This window comes from Lissotriton helveticus, chromosome 1_2 (assembly GCF_964261635.1).
Source record: "Lissotriton helveticus chromosome 1_2, aLisHel1.1, whole genome shotgun sequence".
NCBI classification, from domain to species: Eukaryota; Metazoa; Chordata; class Amphibia; order Caudata; family Salamandridae; genus Lissotriton; species Lissotriton helveticus.
Genome location: NC_136058.1, coordinates 274,113,984 through 274,138,870, shown reverse-complemented (window position 1 = coordinate 274,138,870; position 24,887 = coordinate 274,113,984). Strand labels below are relative to the sequence as shown.

General features: G+C 47.7%; 1 protein-coding gene across 2 annotated transcripts in view; it reads left to right on the top strand.

The window, feature by feature from the left end:
* The window catches only part of SLC6A9 (solute carrier family 6 member 9), a 672,432-nt gene that overhangs the window by 165,793 nt on the left and 481,752 nt on the right, over window positions 1-24,887 (top strand). For both annotated transcript variants that reach the window (XM_078671718.1, XM_078671719.1), the window contains one exon: window positions 8,617-8,784. In XM_078671718.1, coding sequence (XP_078527844.1) covers window positions 8,758-8,784 — 27 coding nt within the window. In that variant the 5' untranslated portion in view covers window positions 8,617-8,757. The remainder of the gene's footprint in view (window positions 1-8,616; window positions 8,785-24,887) is intronic.

Sequence of the window (24,887 nt, the reverse complement as noted above, 5' to 3'; positions counted from 1 at the left end):
AACGCCCGAAACGCTGCAGGTCTGGGGATCCTGGAACGCTGCAGCTCTCGAGAGCCTAGAACGCTGCAGCTCTGGGGAGCCTAGAACGCTGCAGCTCTCGAGAGCCTAGAACGCTGCAGCTCTGGGGAGCCTAAAACGCTGCAGCTCTGGGGAGCCTAGAACGCTGCAGCTCTGGGGAGCCTAGAACGCTGCAGCTCTGGAGAGCCTAAAACACTGCTGGTCTGGAAAGCAAGAAACATGGCAGATCTCGAAAGCCCGGAACACTGCAGGTCTGGGGAGCCTAGAACGCTGCTGGTCTGGGGAGCCTAGAACGCTGCTGGTCTGGGGAGCCTAGAACGCTGCAGCTCTGGGGAGTCTAGAACGCTGCAGCTCTGGGGGGCCTAGAACGCTGCAGCTCTGGGGAGCCTAAAACGCTGCAGCTCTGGGGGGCCTAGAACGCTGCAGCTCTGGAGAGCCTAAAACACTGCTGTACTGGAAAGCCAGGAACAGTGCAGCTCTTGAAAGCCTGGAACGCAGAAAGTCTGGTCAGCCTAGCACGCCGCAGCTTCGGAGAGCCTACAATGATGTGGGTCTGGGGCGCTTGGATCACTGCAGGTCTGAAAAGCCTAGAGCACTGCAGATCCCAAACACTTACAATGCTGTAGGTTGGGAGAGCCTAGAATGCGGCACGCTGGAGAACCAGCAACATTGCAGCTCTGGCGAGCATGGAACGCGGCAAGTCTGAAAAGTTTAGAATACTACTAGTGTGGGGAGCATAGAATGCTGCAGGTTTGAGGAGCCTCAAACACTGCAGTCTTGGGGAACCTAGAACAGTGCAAGGCTGGAGAGCCTGGGACATTTTTTTGGTGCTGCTGAGATAAAAACAAGAACAGCATGAGTCAGATTGGGCATACCAGGCAGCTCTTTTATATACATCAATTATCCCTTAAAACTTGCTAGGATAGTAAGGATAAATTAGAGGTTTTTATCTTAAATGAGAGGTTGTAAATAACCAAACAGTTCAACGCCAAGTTTGTAAAGAGGGGAAGAGAGTGGGACACTTAAGCATAGATCACAAAGGCGAAAATAATCAAAATTTGCTGTGATCCATTAAAGATCCCATCTTAGGCCAGTTCAGTAAAGATAACAACAGGATAAAGGATATATTTTTAAGCTATTATATAACGCAGTATATTGACCCGTAGGTAGATCTGGCACTTCAGGGGCATGGGATAGATCAGTTATTTCAGGAGTTAAGACTGCCAGCTCTGAACCCTGGAGCGGCAGATCTGCTCATGAGGCCTATACCAGAAAATGAGGTCAGAGAAACGATGTAACAACTACCGAGTTCTGAAGAGGATGGCTTTGGATCAGAATTTTACAAAACTTTAGTGTGGTCTCTGGTTAAGCTTCTAACTACAGTTTTCAATTTAATTCTGGAAGGAGGGCCCATTCCCTCTTCTTTTTGCAAGGGTGTGTTGATACATTTCTTTAACCACTTGCGTGCGGCAGGAATTCTAGCCTTGTGCTGGACATTCCAATCGCGGGTGTGGTTGTGACAAAACCATTCCGTCATCAGCACAGCCCAACCGTGACTCATGACGGAATGGTTCCGTCACGAGCATGGAAGGGGTTAAAATCGGTAAATTGAGCACTGAACAATCCTTGTACAGTCTCAATACTGACGACCAGTGCCGGCTGCTACCGGGAAGCTGCAGTGGGGCAGGTAGGGGAATGGTAGGGGGGTAGAAAAAATAATAATCACTTACATCCCGACCGGCCAGATGGCCTCCACCTCTCCTACGTCCTCTTCCTGGCTTATTGGGGGAAACAGGAAGCACCAGGGCTCCCAGGCTCCCCGCAGCGAATCATAACGCTGCATGTTGTGATTGGTCTGAGCACCATGTTTTGGCATTCAACCAGAATATGCGCAGTGCACATGACTGTTTGGCCGGCCCGAGATGGCCGGCTAAACATTTATGCTTACATAGGGAGTGCAGACCACTCCTCCCCCTGCTGCTCTGAGAGCAGCTCCGCCCCGCAAAGATGCCACAACAGAAGGAAATAAAATAATAATAACCTCGAGTTATATTTTATTTTTCCTATTTTTACACTGCAAAAAGCAGTGGGGCGACGCTCCTTTGCCTTATCGGGGAGCCACCACTGCTGACTACAAGGTTTATTAAATAAAAAAAATACTAGCTTACGAGTGTTCGGTGTCGCTCCTAGTTCCATAAAGAAGGACTAGAACGGTTTTATAACTGGGAGAAACCAAAGGACCAATGTGCATTATAAGGTATCGATCTAGTGACCATAGATACAATAACAGCAGTGATTTTCTTGTTGGATATGGCAAATAATTTGGATCCCATTAGCTGGAGGTCTCTGTAATACTGGAAAAATTCAAGTCTCCCCTTTGCTCACAAGATCAATTTCTATGTTATACCACAATATATCCGCTTTTCCCACAGAGATACCCATCAGGGCTGCCCCCTTTCTCCTATACCTTTTGCTTTCTTTAGTGAACTCCTGGCCCAATATATTCGCTCACATAATGCAATCTCAGTACATTTTCTGAAACTTCATGGGTTAAATTATGTGGAGATGGCATTGCTTTAGTTTTAACACTGCTATAACGAGGGCCACTGGAATTATTCTAGTGTGGTTGTGGTGTTTTCCATATAAATCCGTCATCTGCTGCTTTATATGCAGATCATAATAAAAAAAAATGCTATTTCTCACCCAAAAGAATCGAAAGTTACTAAAATTGCAGCGACCCATGTTGCTGCACAGCAGAAGGCTCTATGCAAAGGTTGACTGCTCATCTTTCAGTTGCTTATTAATCTAGTTGGATGTTAAACTGCTACTAATGAGGTCAAACCTGTGCCGAGACGGTGTTAACAAGTAAATAAATGATACATTTATGAAGTAAAACTATCAAAACATTTGTCACATTAGGTCGTGGAATGTACCTTTTTTTGGTGTGCAATTTAGTCGACTCAGCTGCATAAATTGTTCCTCCCTTGCCTCATAATACCAATAGCCCTGAATGTAACCAATATAAGAACGGCTCGTCAGGCTGTAAAAAAATAAACAAATACACTAGTTTGGAGGGCTACAATATTAATGAATCTAAAGATAGAATCTCTATTATTCAGTACACCGTTCGAGATTCTCCCCTGAGAGCTAAGAGGAAATTACAAAAGACTCCAAGAGATCCTTAGGTGTGTTTTTCTGAACAGGAATGTGAAATGTTGATTAATAATTCTGTACCACTAATGAAGAAAGTTCCTTTTTTTTTTTAAGTATAGCAATTGCCACCCTTGTCAATAAATGGGACGGTTGCGCTTATTACGATGTCAATTCTTCCCTTATTTTTATCTATATATTTTTTTTTGCAATTTCCTGTAAATTATATACTACCTTTTTAGCAAAATTAGAAGGGGCCATGATTACTTCTAAATGGAACCATGCGCGTCCTCAAGCAAGGATAGAAAATGTACAATTAGCCAAAGAGAATGGCAAATAAAAATGTGTTGGAGAAGTACCCATTAATTCGGAGACCTTTGTGATTCAAATGTTAAGAGAATCGGCTGCTCTGTTGAAGACCATTCCCAGAGCCTGCCAAGGGCAAGCGTCAGGGTTCCAGTCCCTACTGATTGGAAGGCACAGTTCCTACATTACTACACCACACCCATTCCAAATCTGTGATGCTCTCAACACTCAACCACAATTTTTCTAACCCTAGGCCAGAGTTCTTTTTCAGTGTGTGGCAGGTGTAACTCAGGGGCATAGTTAGAACATGTGGTGCCAGTGGTGGTCCCTGCTATTGCTGCCCGCGGGCGCGGCATGTTAGACCGGGGGTGCTGGTGATTCGTGCGGTGGCTGCACAGATAAGAGTGAAGGAGGACGTTGCCCCCAAAACTTGTGCCCCCCTCTATTTCTACGCCACTGGTGTAACTGCATGGTAGCCTGTTCATGATACCAGGAAACAATCCCATTGTGTGTCAGACACAGCAGCCTACCAGTGGTACAGCAACACTCTACACAGTCTAACAAACACTGCAGCCTTTCCATGGTTCATAAAGCATCTACTTGGTGTAACAAACATCATACAGCAAAGGCATCCGGGTCAAACCGGTCTTGGGTTACTTGTGTTCTGGTTGAGGGAGGCCGTGGCCTGGCATTTCTGGCTGGATTGTTCACATTGGAGCAGGGTCAAGACTGATCTGCATATGGCACGGTTCAAACTGGGTTGGCATGGTGTGCAGAATAGAAAAACAAATCAAGGAGTACCACCAGCAAGAATTCACAGGTTGCTATGGGGGTGGAAGGTTTAGACCAAGAGGAGAATTTCCTTTAGTTAAAAAACCCCTCACTCATCACCTAGTGATGACATGCTTCATCATCGGGGTCCACCCTAATGACCTAGCGTCATCAGGGTGTGCTACAACACCTGATTACAGTGGAGCAGGTTGTGAGTGATGGTGCGTGAAAAAAGAAAAGGTAAGTGTGTTAAAAATTGTCCTGGTTTGAACTTGAAGAAAATAAATTTTTTATTGGCAAGCAACTGGACAATGTTAAAATCGTGGCGAGATAAAGTGAGGGCAGTGATGAGCCCGTGTATCTCTTTATGTGTACTCCCCGTTCACCTCGGTGAACATAACCCTTGCTCTCCTTTTTGTTCCTCTATGGTGTGCAGAATAACAATGGACTGGGATGCGGCCCGGGTAATTACCAGTGGCTGAAATTCATTCAAGCTTTCATCCATCATGTTTTCATAGACTGCATCCCTTCTACTGTTACACAAACACAGCAGCCTTGCCATGGTTCAGTCATGCATCTTCATGGTGAAATAAACAACGCCAACCCATCATAGAGCAAAGCACTTCCAGGCCATAACCTCTGTGGTATTGCAACCAGAGCAGCCTGCCGTGATACAACAAAGCATCCTAACTGTGTAACAAATGCACCCAGCCCTCCATACTGTTAAACACCTATATGGTTAAACACACCAGCCTGCCTATAGTACACCAAACATCACAGCCGCTGCAGCCTGCCCAGGGACAAAAAACATCTCCATTTTGTAACAAACGCAGCCTGCCCATCATACAGCAAGCACAAACACAGAAGCCTGCCAGATGTACAACAAGGCACATCTGTGGTGTAACTAATGCAGCAACTTGGCTATGGTACAACACAGCACCTTACAAATGCTAAACCGCACCATCATACGACAAAGTACCTACATGGTGTAACAAATGCAGCAGCCTGCCTATGTTAATGTTAATGTTAATCAAATTTGTACAGTGCACGAATACCCTCAGAAGTCTTGGTGTAACAAATGCAGCAGCCTGTCTTTGGTACAACAAAGCACTCCACCGCCTTACAAATGTAAAACAGCACCATCATACAATAAAGTACCTACATCGTGTAACAAATGCAGCAACCTGCCTATGGTACAACAAAGCACCCCACCGCCTTACAAATGCTAAACCGCACTATCGTACAACAAAGTACCTACATGGTGTAACAAACGCAGCAACCTGCCTATGGTAGAACAAAGCACCCCACCGCCTTACAAATGCTAAACCGCACTATCATACAACAAAGTACCTACATGGTGTAACAAATCCATCAACCTGCCTATGGTACAACAATTCAGAGTAAGGGAAAACTACAAGGGATTTTTTTTGTTTACTTAGTTGAATTAATTTACTAGCATCAGTCAATAGAGTTCGTTCTCAAGAATCTAACTCAAATGTAACCAAAGGATAACAGTACAATTTCTTTCAATAAGGAAAACATTCAATGACAAAAGCACAGGAATGAAAAAAGTAAAAGAAGCACACGGAACAATAATTATATCTGAAAAGGTATTTATATTGAGTTAATCAAAAGATATGTTTCACGGGGAATCAAAAACATATAAATGTGAGCAAAGCAAGTTATGGACAGATGTATGCGTAAGTCAACAGATCAGTACATAATCCCGGCTTTTACTGAGGTTGACGATTTATTTCCCCGAAGCGCTGTCTGCAGATATTGATATATAAGCAACCTATTTGTGAACTTTGGTTTCCATAAAGTGGACCTACTATTTATACTCCAGCGATCTATTAGAAGATACCCATAACAGCAAATATAATCGCGGTATCCAAGTCTCCTTATTGTCCTTCTGGCCTGATTATTCCTGGCCACACTGCTAATGGGCAACGTTTGTGCAAAAATATTAGTCCTGATGACGGTCTTATAGACAACAGCACTCAAGACCGAAATGCAAATCATTATCTCCAAAGCTTAATATCGCTTCAAGTGTATACCTTTGTTCATGAATGGACTTGGTTACACTGTACCAAAGAAAGGAGTTGATGAGTTATGTACTGATCTGTTGACTTACGCATACATCTGTCCATAACTTGCTTTGCTCACATTTATATGTTTTTGATTCCCCGTGAAACAAATCTTTTGATTAACTCAATATAAATACCTTTTCAGATATAATTATTGTTCCGTGTGCTTCTTTTACTTTTTTCATTCCTGTGCTTTTGTCATTGAATGTTTTCCTTATTGAAAGAAATTGTACTGTTATCCTTTGGTTACATTTGAGTTAGATTCTTGAGAACGAACTCTATTGACTGATGCTAGCAAATTAATTCAACTAAGTAAACAAATAAAATCCCTTGTAGTTTTCCCTTACTCTGAATTGTTCATTGCCCATATCTACAAGGGTCAATTGGGTTACCCATTACCTTTTCATCTTCTTATGGTACAACAAAGCAGCCCACCGCCTTACAAATGCTAAACCGCACTATCATTCAACAAAGTACCTGCATGGTGTAACACATGCAGCAGCCTGTTTATGGTACACTGGTACACACACACACACACACACACATACACACACACACAATACACACAGACACACACATGTGCACGCCAGCCAGCCAAAGGTACACCAAAGCATCTACGTGCCGTGATGTAACCTACAGCCTACCCATGGTACAAGGAGACACCTCCATGGTGTAACTAGCCCAGCAGGCTGCCCACAGCCCAGTAGCTTTCCTCTGCTGCTTCCCGCCAGTGCCTGCCTGGTGATGTGCCAGCTTCCATTCGGTCATGGTGGGCTGGGTCCAGCAACTGTCCTGTAGCTGGAAGTCAGTCTGTTGACCTTGGCAGATGCAAAGGGCAACAGCTTCACTCCCACCCTGGTGCCAAGCTTCTTCTCTTCATGCAGCTTGTTGGTTCTGATGAGGTCCTGTTTCCTGATGCCAGGAAGTACTAACAAGCCAGTGTGGGTGGGACTACAAACAGCGAGAAGTGGCTGCCTTTGCACAGCGCCCCCTGGCTTTCAGGGAAGGGACACCCAGTGCCAAAGCTAGCTTCTCTAGTAGAGTCAACCCAGAGTGCAGGAAGATATTTGACTATCAAATATTTCAGATACAAACCCAGACACAAAAAGTTCCTTAATTCTGCAAGTCATCAATGACTCACAGAGCTATGAGCTGTTCTTTAGGATCAGCTGATGCAGTTCTCATCGCAAAACCGAAAGTGAGTCAGTTTGTGGACTGTCTTCATCATGGAAACAGTTGTATCAGTTTTGTTTCATGGAACACCACAGTCTGGGATGTGTCTGGCACCTCGGTGCTCACTGAGATCTGAGGCACAATGCACAGGGCATTTCTGGCTTCAGTGGAACAGAAAAAGGTCAGGATGTTGTTGACTTTTGTTAAATCCTCTTTGAACAATCTCAATTCCATTCATGCATGATCTACCACACACCGGATTATGCAGCTTCACATGGTTCCCAAAAGATAAGGAGGTTGACAAACAGAAGGGTATGAAATTTGAATTGCATCCACTGGGATGGACAGACAGACAGTGGAGTAGGACAAAGGGACATAGAAGAATATGCAAACAAAGAGGCAACAAGAAGGGAAACAGGCTACCCAGAAATGGAGGAACAAGCACACCTGAGGTTCTGATTAAAGAACAGTTAGTAAAGATCCATTTTATTGACATCACAGGACTTTCTCTGCTTTAGAGTTTGCGCATATTTGACTGCAACTCAGCAAGATGAGTCCTGCACTTAGAGCATACATTTCACTTCAGAGTCCAATGGGTGTTCATGGACTTCGCTGAGCAGTAGTTTACATCTAAGTGTGGAAGGGGAGGCTCACGATGTGGGGATCCTTCGAGGTAGTAGTGGTGATGTTTAGTGTCATTTCGAAGGTCCTCCTGGTGGTGGTATATCTCAAGTTAGGATCACTCACACAGTGCATGCTCTGTGTGCCACGCGTGCCTAAAATACAATTAGTATTTTGTTAATGTGCTAACCTCACACCTACCTACTCTCTTTCAATTGTTGTCAGCATTGCCTATCTAGAATATAGCTCTGCATTCATTATTTTGAATAATGTACTGATTTTAACCAGCAAATTTGTTCAAAAGCATCGAAGCTATTATTAGTGATCAAAGTGGAGGTTGTACTTGGAAAGCTTCTTTTTGTTTTTTTACTTCTGTGACTTAAAGAGCAGCGATTTAGATTCAAAGTCTGTCGAAGTCATTCTTTACCTTCTCAGTAGCCACCCGGTGATGCTTGTTTCTTGATCGAACCCTCTCTTTGATTCTCCTCAGGACTGAAGAGTCCCCAAGGACCAAGAATAAGGACTTCACCCAGGAAGGAAACAGCTGGAGGAGAGGAAGGGAGCTGCTGCTATTCGTGGGAAACCACCAGGACCCTGAATCCCTCTTCTCTCAACTCCTTCAGTGGTAGCCATGGCCGAGAAAGGTGCGGGAATCCTGGTGAGTCAACTCCGCCGTATTAGATGGACGCAGCCCTGGTCACTGAAACTTTCCTCCATTAGCGCGTCCGCTGCCTGCTTACATAGTCTTGCTTTTAGAGAGGGGCGGGATCCTCTAGGAATGTGCTGAGTGGTCAAACAGGTGCTCTCAGCCAGAAAATGTAACCTATTAAATATCACTTAACACCTTTTCTAGCATGAGGGGTAGTTTCAATGCAGGATCTTGTGCTGGCATTCACTGGTCCTCTTCCTTACGAGTGAATTCTAGCTTTGCAATAATGCAAAGGTGAGCTGTGGTTTCTTTTGTCCACTTTACTGCTGGATCAGTCAAGGCAGCCTAGGGTGTGGTGTTAGGTCCCCGTAGGCTTTGCCTCCTTTAGAGAAGGGCTGCTCACCAGAGGCCTATCTGCTCGCTCGGGCACTGCTCTCCGGCCTCCAGTCTCGCCCTCAAAGACCACTTTAAATCCTGTTACACGAGCTGGAGGTAGATCCGTCCTAACACTCATCATTTGGGATCATATTGTTCTGGGTCCACTTCCCCACTCAACCTACAGATCTGATTGCCTGACTTATAGATGGTGCAAGGATTTAGATGTAATATATCTTTTAATCAGAATCCTCTTTGAATAATGTAGCAGTCCTTTCCTTCAGAAGCAACGAGAAGAGGCAACAGCCATTGTCCACATTTTGGGACTTGTTTCAAGCCTGGAGCTTTGCGACCATGGGCGCAGTGGATAAAATAGATCTGCATGAGGTACTTACCTCAACCTGTCCTGCAGCCACCGCATGTACCTGCTTTCTTTGCTGCATCTTCTCCGATTCATCACTCCCCTTGGGTACCACCACATACAGCGCATCACTCTTCTGCTGTCCAGGACTATGTAATCTCTGCTCTACTCTGCCCACCTAGTGAGAAACAGGGAGACCCAGAAGGATTAGAGATGTGTAGTATTGACGCTGTACAAGTAGAACAGCAACAGCAGAGATTTTGATCTGCAAACTCCTTCTCTTTCAGGGTGACTTTGCTTTCTACATATTTTGGCTTGCCTTACCTTATGAATGGAGATGCTTTAGGTTCTGTATCAGAAGCATTAGAATCCCTCAAAATATGGCTCATTGGAGGAATATGTAAGGTTTTTGTTAGTGAAGGTGAATAGCTCTACATAACAGAGAGTCTTAACACAAGTTTTTTAGTAAAATTCTTGCCTCCTATAATGATGTTGTTTGACCATGCTTCTGGTGTTGAGATGTAGGAGTGGTGGGTACAAGTTATGATTATGTTTAACGCTGGTGATATAGGGTCGTATGGATATGGTTTTGGTGGTGCCTTACACGATTTTATGTGCATGGTGGAGGTTCTTGCCACTTTTAAAGAGGGTGCGTTACCTTCTGTGTATCCTTTCCCATTGCGCTGGTTACAAACGAGTGTGGTATATATGTCGAATATTTTATACAAGACAGTTCACTGAGCCTGATTATGAGTGGGTCAGTTAATTTCGACCCATATGTAAACTCCCGTTAACATGTGGGTTGGAATTTTAAGTTTGGAGGTATTTAACATATCCAATAATAAATCTCTTAAACTACGTCAAATTTCCGCAGGTCAAAACTGTCAAACTTTAACAGGGGAAAAGCATACAGTATTTACCGTATCATGCAGATTTTTTGTGTGTTAATCACCAAAGTCCGCATGGTATGGCCCACCAATTCAAAGTGGGTGTTATTTATCACACCCGATATATAACAAACCCCGGGGGATTGTTATTTATCAGGTGCGATAAATAACACCTAAACTCATAATCAAAGCCTAAGTTGGCACTGTGTTGGTTGAATGCAAGTCCACGACCATAGTGTGTTGGTTGTAGAGAAGTGTGACTGGTGAATTTGCAGGTCCGGAGGCACTGAATTTCAAGCACATATTTTAAGAGGCACATGTATTTTCAGGTTGTTAGAATGACAAGTTATCCTTTTGGTATCTTACCACAGGTGATTGGACCCACATGACAGCCTTAGTTGATTAGCTAGAATGATTTTTTGTGTCTAATCACCATCCCTATAGCGACTGGGCTGTTGGTCTCATATTAAATTTCTGAGTTTAAACACATTCAATCTACAAGTCCTCTGGCGCAGCAGAAACCTGGTCAGTGGCATCTACTTTCTGAGAAGAGGTGCTGAAGATATCTTACAGACGCTTATTAGGCGCTGGGCATAGCCTAAAGATTTTCAACCTCTGCCTTGGGCCTTGTCAAGACAATCCCCCTTGGAGTGCAGATTGTGGCCTGAGGCCCTGTAATATTGTAATATTGATTAGACATTCCCTGTGGTCATATCCAGTATGTTGTACAGCTACATCATGGTCCATGGAAGCCGTGGAAGCCTAGAACCATGTACATACAAAAGCTTTTTATAGGTCTCCCTGAGTAACCGGAAAATGCATAGAATTGTGTCATTTCATTGCTTTGGTCAGGGCGATCTCATACAGATGTTTAGTAGCTACTAGACCTGGGCGTGCTTTTCCCCGCCACTTGCGAAGTTTTTCCCACTCTGCGTAGAGCGTGGAGTTCGAAAAACTACGCTCTGCACAGTGAGATGGAGTTTTTTTCCTTGCTGGCGTTTGCCAATGTGAAGTTGGCGAGCGCGAACGAGGAAAATCCTACTCCAGACCACCTCCCGGCGAGATTTCTCAATGCTGACGGTCGCGGTGGACCACTACGGATTGTGTTGAGAAAGCTTCCGTTCATTTTGAGGAAGCTGTCACTCGAGTAGAACATCTACTTGTGCGTCAGAAAGAAGCTGCGCCCTCTTGCACTGCGCATGGTTCCGTTTGCGCTGATTTTCCAGCGCAGGACAAACATCTGATGCTAAAAATGAGCGCGAACGGCTCAACATAATTAACTTCGCCGCTTGCGGAACTGCATGTAACGTAGCAGAGTTTTCTTGTCACTTCGAACTCCGCCCAGACCTAGTAGCCACCTGATCCCAAGTTCATAGAGTTACCCTATGACTCAACTTGGTGGGCTGCTTTAGCAAAATAACTGGGTTTTGGGGCATGCCCTGGCCTTCCCCTGAACAACAGCATGGCGTTTTAGGACTAAACATGCCTCCAGTTCCAAATTTCAACAACCCGGTCTAAGGACCCACCATGACCTCTAGATGGAAAACTACAGAAAGCTTCAGGTTTTCACTGTGAGTTTATGTTCAAAGTAAGAGCCGCAAGCTTGGGTCACCAACATATTAATACATGTTTGTCCCTTTTTAGAAAAGTTTCGCAACTTAGCTATGACTTCATTTCACATGTTGGGACATCCAGCACTTATGTTGTCAGTTAAAAAAAAACTTCTGTGGAAATTTAAAGGGTAGCATCTTGGAACATCCACATACTCCCCTCCCCCCACAGAAGGAGGACTAGTAAAAAGGAAAAAAAAGAAAGAAGAAGAGGAGGAAAAGAATACTTTACGGAAAGGTTTGTACAGATTGTCTAAACGAGGCAATAAGCGTAGAAAAAACTCTGAAGTTGAGGTCTTCCCTCGTCTATTGCAGATTCCGTAACACGTATGCAGTTTTCTTGTTCTATGATTTGTACTCTGTTTCCTGATTGAACTTTGGTTAAAGAGTACAGTTTTTCCATTTCTGTATTGCAAATGTGAGTTTTCACTCTTAAAACATGCTGGGTGCATACCTCAGTTGCTCAAATGGCTTTGCAAATCTGGCAGTACAATTTTGCATTCGTTTTTGGCTTGCCTTTGTCACCCCGAGTGGGATGGGTATGCTCAGACGTGAGTCCCGTGCTCTCCACGCCACTGGAATCAAGCTATCCTGGCTGGTGAGGGCTGAAAGCCCGTAACCGGTCCTAGGATGCTTAGTTCCAGTCCAGGGAGGACCTGGCTTGGCAGTTCGGGCTGGACTGTTCCCATGAGGCACAGGGTCAATACTGATTTGCATATGGCTGGGTCCAAACTGGAAGGGCATGGTGAGCAAAAAATGATGGATTTAGGCCCAGATCTCTGTACTGGGGTGAATGTATGACATTGTTCTGCATTCTGTCCATCAACTGTTGTTTTTGCATGTGTTACTGGAAAGAGCACAACCACAGAATTAAACGTGAACTCGGTTTTAGAAAGAACTTTAGCCATCACAAGCCGGCTAGCCTAGAAAGAATAATAATAATACGTCCTGAGTCACGGAGCCTTGTGATTGGCAGGCTCGTTGGCTGCATCTTTTCATCACGATTCATTTGCATACTGTGGCACGAGCCAAGGCAGGCCTCATTCAGTTAGCACGTCCATTTTTAACTTTAATAGAAAGTAATCTTCTGAGTTTGGCGGCAAATCCCTATCTGTGGAAGCGCGGGATTCAGCTCTATCTCATGACCCTGCGTTTAGTCACATTGATTTGTGTGTGAACAAGACCAGGGGCTGGCTGGCCGCAACAAATAGCAGGCGGTTTGCAACACGTCGGTGGTTCTGCGGGGCCTCTGGGGCTGGGGTTGAGTCAGTCCACTTTTAGGAAAACACTGGCTTTTAAAGGTGCCGGCCTCCCTCACTGAACATGTCACTCGCTCTGCCTCTCAACTGGCCTGCCAGAGGTACTGGCCTGTCTCACATGACATGCGACTGACTTTGTCCCATCCTTACCAACCTCGCAGGGATACTCACTTGTTGGAAAACTAGCTGCTTTCCCTATTTGCTGGTCCACATCTGAACACGATTCTGTTGGCCTTTATGTTAAAACACCTCATGTTATCTGCCAGTAAAACCCTACGGCCACCGTAGGAAGATGCCTTCCGGTGCCCCCATGAAAGCCAACAGGAAGATGCTACATAGTAAACAACGGCCTCAAACATGACCTCCTTGCCATGGAACGCTCACTGTCGGTTTGGCCTCACCTCCAGACTTGATGGCTCAGTGAGTTAAACTCTTTATGAAGATCTGCTGTAAGCTGCAAATCACAAACTGAAGTTACAGCAATCAATCAATCAATCATTGCATTTGTAAAGCGCACTACATACCCGTGAGGGTCTCAAGGCGCTGGGGGAGGGGAATGCTGCTACTGCTCGAATAGCCTGGTCTTGAGAAATCTTCTGAAGGTCAGCAGGTCTTGGGTCTGCCGTAGGTGGATGGGGAAGGTATTCCAGGTCTTTGCGGCGAGGTGGGAGAAAGACCTGCCACCGGAGGTTGCTCTTCGGATGCGGGGGATTGTGGCGAGGGCGAGGTCGGCGGAGCGTAGCTGGCGGGTGTGGGTGTAGAAGCTGAGTCGTCTGTTGAGGTACGCTGGTCCGGTGTTGTGGAGTGCCTTGTGTGCGTGGGTGAGGAGCTTGAAGGCAAGGCACAAGTCCTAAAAAAGAAGTGGGGGGACGCTGTCACCGGAAGTGACGTCACGAAAGATGGCGTGCATCATCGGGCCCATTGCCTCCCTTCGCTCACCCCTTAGATGCGATTGCATCTGAGAAGTCAGCGCGTGAGCAGCGTGCTGTGAGCTCCTAGCTCCTCGTCCCAGAGAGGCCAAAGAGTGAAGTCCAGTTGTTTGGCAGGGGGGACGGTGTCCACCCGGTAAAATAAGTGGGGGTACCCCGACTCGAGCCCTGCTTGAAGGTCCCGGTCACCTCAGGCATTAATTGTGGGTGGAGGAGAGGGGGTAACGCGGGGAGGGTCGCTCAGGGGGTTAATTTAATAAAATTTAATAAATGTACCTGTCCGCAGGCTGGGTCCCGCGTTTTCTCGGCGTTTGTTCCTGCTCTCTAGACTCCTCTGGCAGGAACAGGAAACAGGCAGCCTCCATTCCCTCCACTAAGCCAATCACAATGTTGCAATAGCAGGGTTGTGATTGGTGGGGCCGCCGCCTAGCCAGGGGGTGAAGGGAAGGCCATTTTCTCCATGCAGGCTGCATTTCAGCCTGCATGGAAAAAGGGCAGAGTGCGCAAGACTGGTTTGGGCGGTCCCAGAGAACCGACCAAACTAGTCATGAGCACTCAGGAGTGGGCACACCAATCCTCCTCTGCCCAGCCCTGCTCGCAGAGGAGCACCGCCCACAACCAAACTCTTATGCTTTGTCGCAGTGCGAGAAGCAGAAACATAAAATGGTAGTTATTACCATTTTATGTTTCTGCTTCTCGCACTGAGAGAAAGTAGTGGGGGGACACTCTTGCGCCCAAGTGGAGAAGCTGCCCCTGTTGGAAATAGAAACTCTAGTCATTTGCAGTGTTTGGAAGCACCAGAAGAGTGGTATGAAGCACCCTATAAAACAAGTTATCGTTATTAGAAGTAATAATAATAATATTGCAATAATTAAGATGCCAGTGGGAGAGGAAACAGTCTTCCAGCCTTTGCTATGCATTAACTGACTGTACCAACACTTTACATCTCTAGAGCTCTTTGAAAAATATATTTATTACCTTTAGAATCTGAGAATGAAAGTTTTCATAAACTTGTTCCACTTCCTTACTCGCACTGCTTTTCTAATTTGCACTTGTAGATTGACACTCCAAAAAGGTTGGAGTTGCCTGCTGGTCTTGTCAGTAGCGGCCGGCACAAATTAACCTCTTTAATGTGTCAGACGGCCCCCGGCCCTCTGACGTCACGGTGCTTGTGTGCGTCGGACGGCCACGGGCCGTCTGAACTGCGCATGCGTCAAATTCCGTTGCACCGCGGCGGAATTTGCGCTGCGTCGAAAAGGTTAAAAGTGGTGCGTTGGATGGAGGGGGCACAAGAGGGGGAGCATAGGGGGGGAGAAGGAGTTATTAATAAAAATAAATAAACTTACCTGAAGTGGGCAGCCGCCTCGAGCTTCAGAGTTTCTCTTCTTCCTGGTCCCAGCAGACATTGGGACACATCAGAGACTCCCTGTGCAATCCCTTTAAGCAGCATGGGGATTGGCCGGAGCGGGCTGGTTTAAAGCTCGCTCGGGTACAAGGAGTCTGTGCAGTTTATGCAATACAGCTGGGTTGGAGAAACCTAATTGTGCACGTCTGTTTGGCCAGCCTAAGGAGTCCAGCCAAACAGGCATAGCACTTAGAAGTGCCTATGCACACCATTCCTCCTCCCTCCCATGGCCCAGCCCCGCCCCTCCTTACACACACTGACTGAGCCAGCTGCTGAAAAATAAAACGATAGCAAAATATTGTTTCATTTTTCAGCTGCTGGCTCTGAGCCATTGCAGAAGAGCCGCCTCTGGGCCTTCTGCTCGTGCAGCCTTTGCACTAATGCTCACGCTGGGTCTGTGATCACACATCCTACTGCCCTTGTGCTCACACTGCCTGCTGCTCCCTGTGCTCACACTGCCTGCTGCTTCCTGTGCTCACACTCCCTGCTGCTCCCTGTGGTCACACTCCCTGCTGCTCCCTGTGGTCACACTGCCTGCTGCTCCCTGTGCCCACACTGCCTTCTGCTCCCTGTGCTCACACTGCCTGCTGCTTCCTGTGCTCACACTCCCTGCTGCTCCCTGTGCTCACACTGCCTGCTGCCCCTGTACTCACACTGCCTGCTGCCCCTGTGCTCACACTGCCTGCTGCCCCTGTGCTCACACTGCCTGCTGCTCCCTGTGCTCACACTGCCTGCTGCTTCCTGTGCTCACACTCCCTGCTGCTCCCTGTGGTCACACTCCCTGCTGCTCCCTGTGGTCACACTGCCTGCTGCTCCCTGTGCCCACACTGCATTCTGCTCCCTGTGCTCACACTGCCTGCTGCTTCCTGTGCTCACACTCCCTGCTGCTTCCTGTGCTCACACTGCCTGCTGCCCCTGTACTCACACTGCCTGCTGCCCCTGTGCTCACACTGCCTGCTGCCCCTGTGCTCACACTGCCTGCTGCCCCTGTGCTCACACTGGCTGCTGCCCCTGTGCTCACACTACCTGCTGCCCCTGTGATCACACTGCCTGCTGCCCTTGTGCTCACACTGTCTGGTGCTCCCTTTGCTCACACTGTCTGGTGCTCCCTTTGCTCACACTGCCTGCTGCCCCTGTGATCACACTGCCTGCTGCCCCTGTGATCACACTGCCTGCTGCCCCTGTGATCACACTGCCTGCTGCCCCTGTGATCACACTGCCTGCTGCCTCTGTACTCACACTGCCTGCTGCCCCTGTGCTCACAATACCTGCTGCCCCTGTGCTCACACTGCCTGCTGCCCCTGTGCTCACACTGCCTGCTGCTCCCTGTGCTCACACTGCCTGCTGCTCCCTGTGCTCACACTGCCTGCTGCTCCCTGTGCTCACACTGCCTGCTGCTCCCTGTGCTCACACTGCCTGCTGCTCCCTGTGCCCACACTGCCGGCTGCCCCTGTGCTCACACTGCCTGCTGCCCCTGAGCTCACACTGCCTGCTGCCCCTGTGCTCACAATACCTGCTGCCCCTGTGCTCACACTGCCTGCTGCCCCTGTGCTCACACTGCCTGCTGCTCCCTGTGCTCACACTGCCTTCTGCTCCCTGTGCTCACACTGCCTGCTGCTCCCTGTGCTCACACTGCCTGCTGCTCCCTGTGCTCACACTGCCTGCTGCTTTCTGTGCTCACACTGCCTGCTGCTCCCTGTGCTCACACTGCCTGCTGCCCCTGTACTCACACTGCCTGCTGCCCCTGTGCTCACACTGCCTGCTGCTCCCTGTGCTCACACTGCCTGCTGCTTTCTGTGCTCACACTGCCTGCTGCTCCCTGCGCTCACACTGCCGGCTGCCCCTGTGCTCACACTGCCTGCTGCCCCTGAGCTCACACTGCCCGCTCATGAAAGTAGGTGCCTGCCCTCCTGCCCCTTTGTTGGCCTCGTGCCAGGGGTGGTGTCCAGGAATTCCTCGGAAACTGAGAGATGTCGTCACTGCTTGGGCCCCGCCCCCCTCCCAGGGCAGATAGTAGAACGTGTGCAGCTGGGGCGGTCTGATAAGAGAATGCATCACTCACAGAGGAGCCGCCACACCCAACCTGCAAGTCATTCACCCCCGCAGCAAGAGGAGGGCCATGCTACTGAGCGACGCCCACTGGCTTCTGGGAAACCAAGAGACTTCTCCAAAGCTAATACTGCCTCTGCAGGGCAGCTAGGGTAGGAAGCAGGACGGCAGCAGGGTGGTACCTCCAAGAGCTAGGTGCTTGTGCAAACCAGAGGCGTGTGAAATGTGCTTAAAGGAAAATGTCTGTAAAATTGCGCGCAATGGATTGGCATGGAAATCGTCATTTAGAACTATGTTTTAGCGCAAAACGTGTGCTTGCGCTAATAACACCCGCACTCTGCCCCACTCCTACATGCATATGCCATCACCTTTCCTTTCGATACTTCCCCTACCGCCAAGAAAGCCACTACACTTTTTGTCTCGTGGTGGTCATTTGTTGGCCGCAGTTTATTAGGGTTACAAGGTAGCAGGTATATCTTTCGCATTTCGCATGGTATTTCATTATACATTTCCTTGATATTGTCTCTTGACCCTTCTGGGCTGGTTCTTTGGTAGGTTGGAATTTTCTTGTGCCTCATTTGCACGGGAAGGGGGTAGCCTTTGTCCCAGAGTTAGGCCGCCTCGCTACCTTGTCCGACTTTGTTGTGCCCTGCCATCCGACTGGGGCTGGGCTGCGAGTGCCGTCTCTGTTTGTTACCCCTGCCTTTGGTAGCCATGTAACCCAGCCGTGAGGCATCCCAGAGTCGCTGTCCTTAGGCCACCTCACCCAGCAGTGCGGCATCTGAAGGTGAGTGGACCTATTCCGGCGCACTGCCCTCCGGTGTGCCTCCGTACCAACAGTTCTCAGCGTAGCCCTTCGCCACGCCTCTTCCCTTTCTCAGCCCTGCGACATTGCTGTTCCTTTGGTGTGGGTGGGTGGGACTAGATCTTCCGCTTACGCCGTGCTGCTCCCCCGCTCCTTGAAGATAGGAGCCTACCTGGGGGAGATGTGCTTATAAGCCCCCCGCCATTGGGGGTTTGAATCTCGCGTGCACCCCCATTGGCCGCGATGGGGGGGGACCTTTGGGGGCTTCCCCCTCTCTTTGTTCGGCGGCCCTGTTTTTTGTACCAAACTGGGTACCCCGGCCCTCTCCTACCTGGGGGCTCGACGGGTTACGGCGCCGGCCCTTGAGCCCCCTTTGGGGGCCCGCCTCCGCAATTTATGAGGCAAGGGTGCAAGAATGGCATGAAAAACACAAGTGGTGCCAGCAACTGGAGTGTGTCATTCCTGCATGTTTGTGTGGTGAAGTTTTACCATTAACGATGCATAATAATTTGATGTGGCAGATTTCAGGAATTTTGTTTAACTGTCTAACACACAGTTCCTGAAATTCCGCAAATTACGCTGGTGTAATTTTAATTTCGACCACGCCTAGTGAAATGAAATGAAATGAAATGAAACGCGCAAACTTAGCCCAGAAAGGGCATCAAGGCGCAAAAGACAAACAGACAAAAAAGTCTCAGAAGAGCCGAATGCAGGACCCCTAGTACGCCTGGGAGAAGAGTCAGGTCTTTAGAAGCTTACGAAAGACCATCAGAGAGGACTGACTGGACAGTTCTGGGGGGAGGGAGTTCCACAGTTTAGGGGCTAGAGTGGAAAATGCTCTACCGCCCCACCTTGCCTTCGCAAATCTAGGAACCGAAAGCAGATTCTTGGAGGCTGAGCGGAGATTTCTTCTGGGCGTATAGACACACAGGAGGGACCTAACACCCTTTGAACCTGAGCCATATACAGCTCTGTGGACCAGCAGAGGAGTTTGAAGGAGATCCTGGAATGGATCGGGAGCCAATGGAGGTCCTTTCTGGCCTTAGTTACCAAAGCCAGCCTCGGCAAGTTCAGGACCATCCTGGCTGCAGCGTTCTGCACCATCTGCAGGCGATGGATGGAGCACTTATTGATGCCGCTATAGAGGGCATTACAGTAATCAAGCCTGGATGATACCAGGGCCACTGTTGCTTGTTTCCGAGCTGCATGAGACAGATAAGGGGCGATCTTCCTCAGAGTTCTTATGATGGCACAGCAGGTGGACACCGTTCTATTGACCTGGGGGTCAAATGAAAGGGCCAGGTCGATCAAGACTCCGAGGTTTCTGGCAGAGAGGGTGGGGTGAGGGCAATCCCCTAGGGCACCACTCCTTAGACCATAGGTCCTGATTTCCTCCAAAGACCATGACCTCAGTCTTTTCCCCGTTTAACTTTAGGAAATTGCGTACCATCCATTGGGAAACTGCCTCCATGCATGCTCTGAATTTGAGGGCTGAGTCGCTTGCCGACTGAGTGATGGAAACCATGATCTGGGTATCGTCGGCATACGATAGCACCTCAAATCCGAAAGATCTCACCACCCTAGCAAGTGGGATAACATAGAAGTTAATTAAAAGAGGGCTCAACGAGGAGCCCTGCGGAACCCCACATTGCATCGAGTGAGAAGAAGAGAGAAAGTTGGCCATCTTGACTCTCTGTGGTGTAGTGCAAACAAGTAAGCCCTGTTCAGCCTGTATCGTTGGAGAGACACCACGTGAATATGTATTTTCAGAATAATACAATGGTTAACAAAGATGTAGTGCAATGTCTCTGTGATATATCCATCATATTCCTAACCAGACTGCAGTAATCTGATACTGAGAGGGCTCTCAACCTGAGCATCAAATGAATACATCAAACTTATCTGTAATTAAGGCAACAGGTGTGCATCACCAAGGTGTGCTTGCTATGCAAAGAGGTTAAACCAGCATTTCTAGAACACTTGTCGACACCCATAAATTATAATTTTTTTGACTATCTCTCAGTCAAGACTTGACCAAAAATGTCCTTTTCCCCTAGGGATCCTAATATAATGCTGATTTTGTGAGCTATATTATCTTAAAATCATGTGATTGTATTTGCTTACCTTTAATCAAATTTAGAAGCGTGCGGGGTGCATTCCAAACTTCCCAGTACTGACAACTTAGATGGCAGACCGGGCACACCCCTGTTAAGTTATGTAGATCTGTATGGCGCAGTTGATCACCCATGAGGGTATTCAGGTGCTGGAGCAGGAGCAGAGGCCCGGTGGTGCTCCTAGTTGAACAGCCAGGTTTTCAGTTTCTTGCAGAAGTTGATACGTGGAAAGTAGAGAGGCAGTCCTGATGTGTTGAGGAAGTTTGTTCGAGTTTTTGGTGGTGTTGAAGGAGAAAGAGCACCCTACCATCTCGCTTCTGCAGATGCTGGGAATTCAAGTGCATGATAGTGAGGTTAGGAGTAGCAGTCTGCAGGGTTGGTAGATTTGGAGTCTGTCTTTGCGGTACGCAGGTCCTGTATTGTGGAGGGTTGTAGGCCTGGAGCTTGAATCTGCAACGTTTCTGTATTGGTAGCCAGTGTAGTTCAGTGAGGCAGGGAGTGATGCGAGGAGCGGTTCTGGGACGTCTAGGAGGAGTCTGGCGGCAGTGTTTTGGGTGGTCTGGAGTCTTTGCGTGAGTTGGTTGGAGATGCCGACGTAGCACAAGTTGCCGTAGTTGAGTCTGCTAGTGATAAGGACCTGGGTGACCGTGCCTATTGTGTGCATGGAGAGCCATTTGAAAACCTTGTGATGCACTCTGAAGATGTGGTAGCACACATTGACCTCTTTGTTCATTGTGAGTTTGTTGCTAAGGATGAGGCGGAGGTTTCTGACGTGGTCTGTGGTGGTGGGCGTGGGATCCAGGTCAGGTGGCCAACAGGAGGAAACCCAGGGGCAGCTCTTACTTCTGAAGATCGGGATCTCTGTTTTGTCCATGTTGACCCCTAGTCAGACCAGATACACAGTTCCAGTCTGATAGCCTCACATAATGCAGCATTGCATAGACCAAACCACTTCTCCAAATGGGGACCTCTAATATATCCGGATCTGTATTTGAAAACAGAAAACCTACAGTGGGACAATATGTTAAGGTCAGAAGAATCTGGCCATATAAGCTTCATAAAGGCCAACCCTGAGTAGCCACCAGGGTCTCGGTTAACTCTGGCGACGGCTTCTGCTAGAGCATCAGTGGAGTGCCTCGGGGCATCAAACTTCAGGGCCCAGCTCATGCCCCCATCCAGTTGTAATCCAAGATATTTGTCAGGTTTAATAAATTACAAGCTGTAGTTGGATAGTTTAAATCTAAAATACAGCTCTGCACTTCTTCCCAGTTTAACACTTGAGTTATTTCTGAGCGACTAGCACTCAGGGAAATTCAGGACCCGTTCTAGGCTAACTGGTAACTTCTTGACTAACAGCCCATCATCTGCGTGAAATGAGGATTATGCCCCCACCGTGATTCAGGGGCAGTTTAACACATCCCCCATGTATCTCTGTGCTTCAGGAGAGTCTAACACATCCCCCCTGTTTAGGGGGGTCTCTTCTATAGACATTCAGCAGCAGACATCGAGGACTCAACCCTAACTCACAGCTGAAGATCTCCCCATCTTAACAAAGTGCTTCAATGCCTCATCAGGGGTCGTAAGCGCTATATAAATACATTTACAATCTGAAAGCACAGGTTATCCCTGTGCTCTACTTCTGTACATCACATTGCATCTTCCTTTTGTTTTTAATCTTACAAGAATTACAGAAATAAAATAAAAGGTGGTGAATCCTCTAGGTCATCTTAACTTGGTTACTACTGCTTCCGTTCTCTGCATACCATTTTAGGAGCCCATATATGGGTCAAGCCCCTCCCAATGAGAGGTAACTGGAGGAGAAAGGACCTGATGATGAAGCATGTCTCAAAATTGTGTGGGGGGATTATTTTATCTACCTAAAAGGACCATTTTATATCTTAGTGTGTTTGAGTTAAGACCGTAGCCGTTGAGACAACGTGGGTCTGGACCTTGCTCTTCTGTTTCTTTGTGTGTGAGTCTGGATAGTTGGGAGGATGTATTAGCAGAACTTTTCCCTCTTTCTCCTGCTCTTGTTGGATTATGTATGCCTCATGACTCCATCGTCTCTGTGCCTCTGCTCTTCCAACTTGAGGGTCTCCGAGGGGTGTGGGTATCAGTAGTGCAGCAAGTGCAAGGGCACCAGGGATACAAGAGTCCAAATGTACCACATTTCATGCTGTATCTTGCCACCAAACCAGGTAAGAGTGGAAACACAAAGAGATGATGGACGGAGAGTTAAAACTTTTCAGTCACTCACCCCCAGTCACAGATCTGGGTTGAATCCATCATCGCTCACTTCACCACCCCAGTTTAGACCCAGCCATATGCAAATCAGTCTTGACCCTGTGCCTCATGGGAACAGTCCAGACCTAACTGCCAAGTAAGGTCTTCCCTGGCCTGGAAACAAGCATCCTGGGATTGGTTTTGGGGTTAAACCCCTCATCAGCCAGGCTAGCTTGAATCCAGTGGCAATGTGAGCAAGGGACCCACGTCTGGGCATACCCTGCCGACTTAGGGTGAACAAAGCAAACACAAGGAGATGAGGGGACCTATGACACCCTTCCTCTGCCACTGCCCTAGTGTGCTTTTCAATCTCCAGTACCGGAGCCATTGCTTCTTCCATTAGACCTCAATAAGTCCAGTCCGGCTGTGCACACAGACTCCACACTGTTGGAATCACACATTTGCTGCACGCAGGCTGCACACTGTTGGAATCGCACACTTTGTACATTTGGAAGGGCCCAGACTAAGGGGTTCCAGGCACTATTTTCAGAACTTTCAAGTTTCCTAATTCCATACCTGAGTAGCTCATCAAGTTCAGACCTTTTATTTACATTCTGAGACATGCAGCCCTGGTTTTCGAATGGAACACACAGGACCACAAATCCCAGAATGCATAGAAAAGACCTATATGAGTTATTAACACATGGAACTGAGTAGCTTGTGAGCTCTGTGTTTTTCAGATTTCTCCTGCTCCTTTCTATCTGGACCTCGTCCTGTCTCTGCAGGGCCTGTAGTGGGGGACCATCCCCCTGTGCACTTGACTCAGAGTCCCCGACCTGAACCCGGAGAGCTGTGCGCGAGGAGCGCACCGAGACATTCCGCGCGCAGGTGCCATGTTGAGCCTGGGCGACCTTGTGGACTCCGCAATTTTCTGGGCCTGCTCGCGGCTGCGCCCGGGGGTTGCAGGCCAGCTCTGTGACATTTGTTTTTGAACGAGGTCTGCTCTCGCCGGCCCCTCGACGAGGGAAAGGTCTGCCGAGCTCCTGAAGGGGCGCCTGTTTCTCCAGAGAAAGCGACTCTGTCTTCACCAAATGCCAGTGGGTGAAAGGTGAGGCGAGAGCGCCGCTTCCGCAGGCCACGTGTGTTCATTCTGGCTTCTCAGCTAGAGAAGCGTGTCCATGTGACACCGTGAAACCGTTTCACGTTCACTGCTGGAAAAAGAAAAACAAAATCTGAGATCTCATAAACTGGGGGTCGAGGTGTTGAAACCTAAAGGGGGCAGAGTCGGGGGGCACAAATATGGCAGTCAAATTATGTATTACTTTTTAATATGTCTTCCCCTAAGGTAATTACTTAGCAACAAGGACACATGGGATATTAAATCTCTTAGGACCTACTTAATTGGTCACAAACAGACTGTGTCAAGGCATGAATTACAGAGATCTTTGTTTGGCCAGAAGTTCCAGGGTACATTAGTGGTGAGGTAGCTCTGATGGTTAAGGCACTTGCTGGAGAGATCTGTGGGTAATTTAGTCATAGGTTTGACTCATCATAAAATAGCCTAGAGTAACTGTGCCGGCTGCAGAACACAACATATTTTATAAGACACTAATTGGCCCACTGAGCTATTTACATCAGTAAATAGCTCAGTGGGCCAATTAGTGTCTTATAAAAGAACATTGGGAGCTGCATGCAAACCAAAGGCATACGTTTACAACCTTACTTTTTTCAATTTTTGGTATAGTCGTGACTTCAGGGGGGTGTTCTGGGTGGGACACACCCCAGATAAATGCCTTCTTGGATTGGTAGTTGGGTTTGGGGGCCCTGAGCCAGATCTGCTATCTCTATTTTGTTTTTTATTGAGCGGGTTTCACTAAAAGGCTTTAACCTGGTCATTTTGTAGGTCAAGACCTTAAACATATATACAGTGTACAAAAAGTTGAAATTTGCATCCAAAGAAGTAGTCATTGAATGGATGCAACTTTACTACTTTTTAGAATGCGCACAAGTTGGCAGTATCAGGCCTTGGAAGTTGTGCCAGTATCATGTTTGCAGGCAATATTACTGGCAATTAGCTGCTTAACGGTGATGGGAT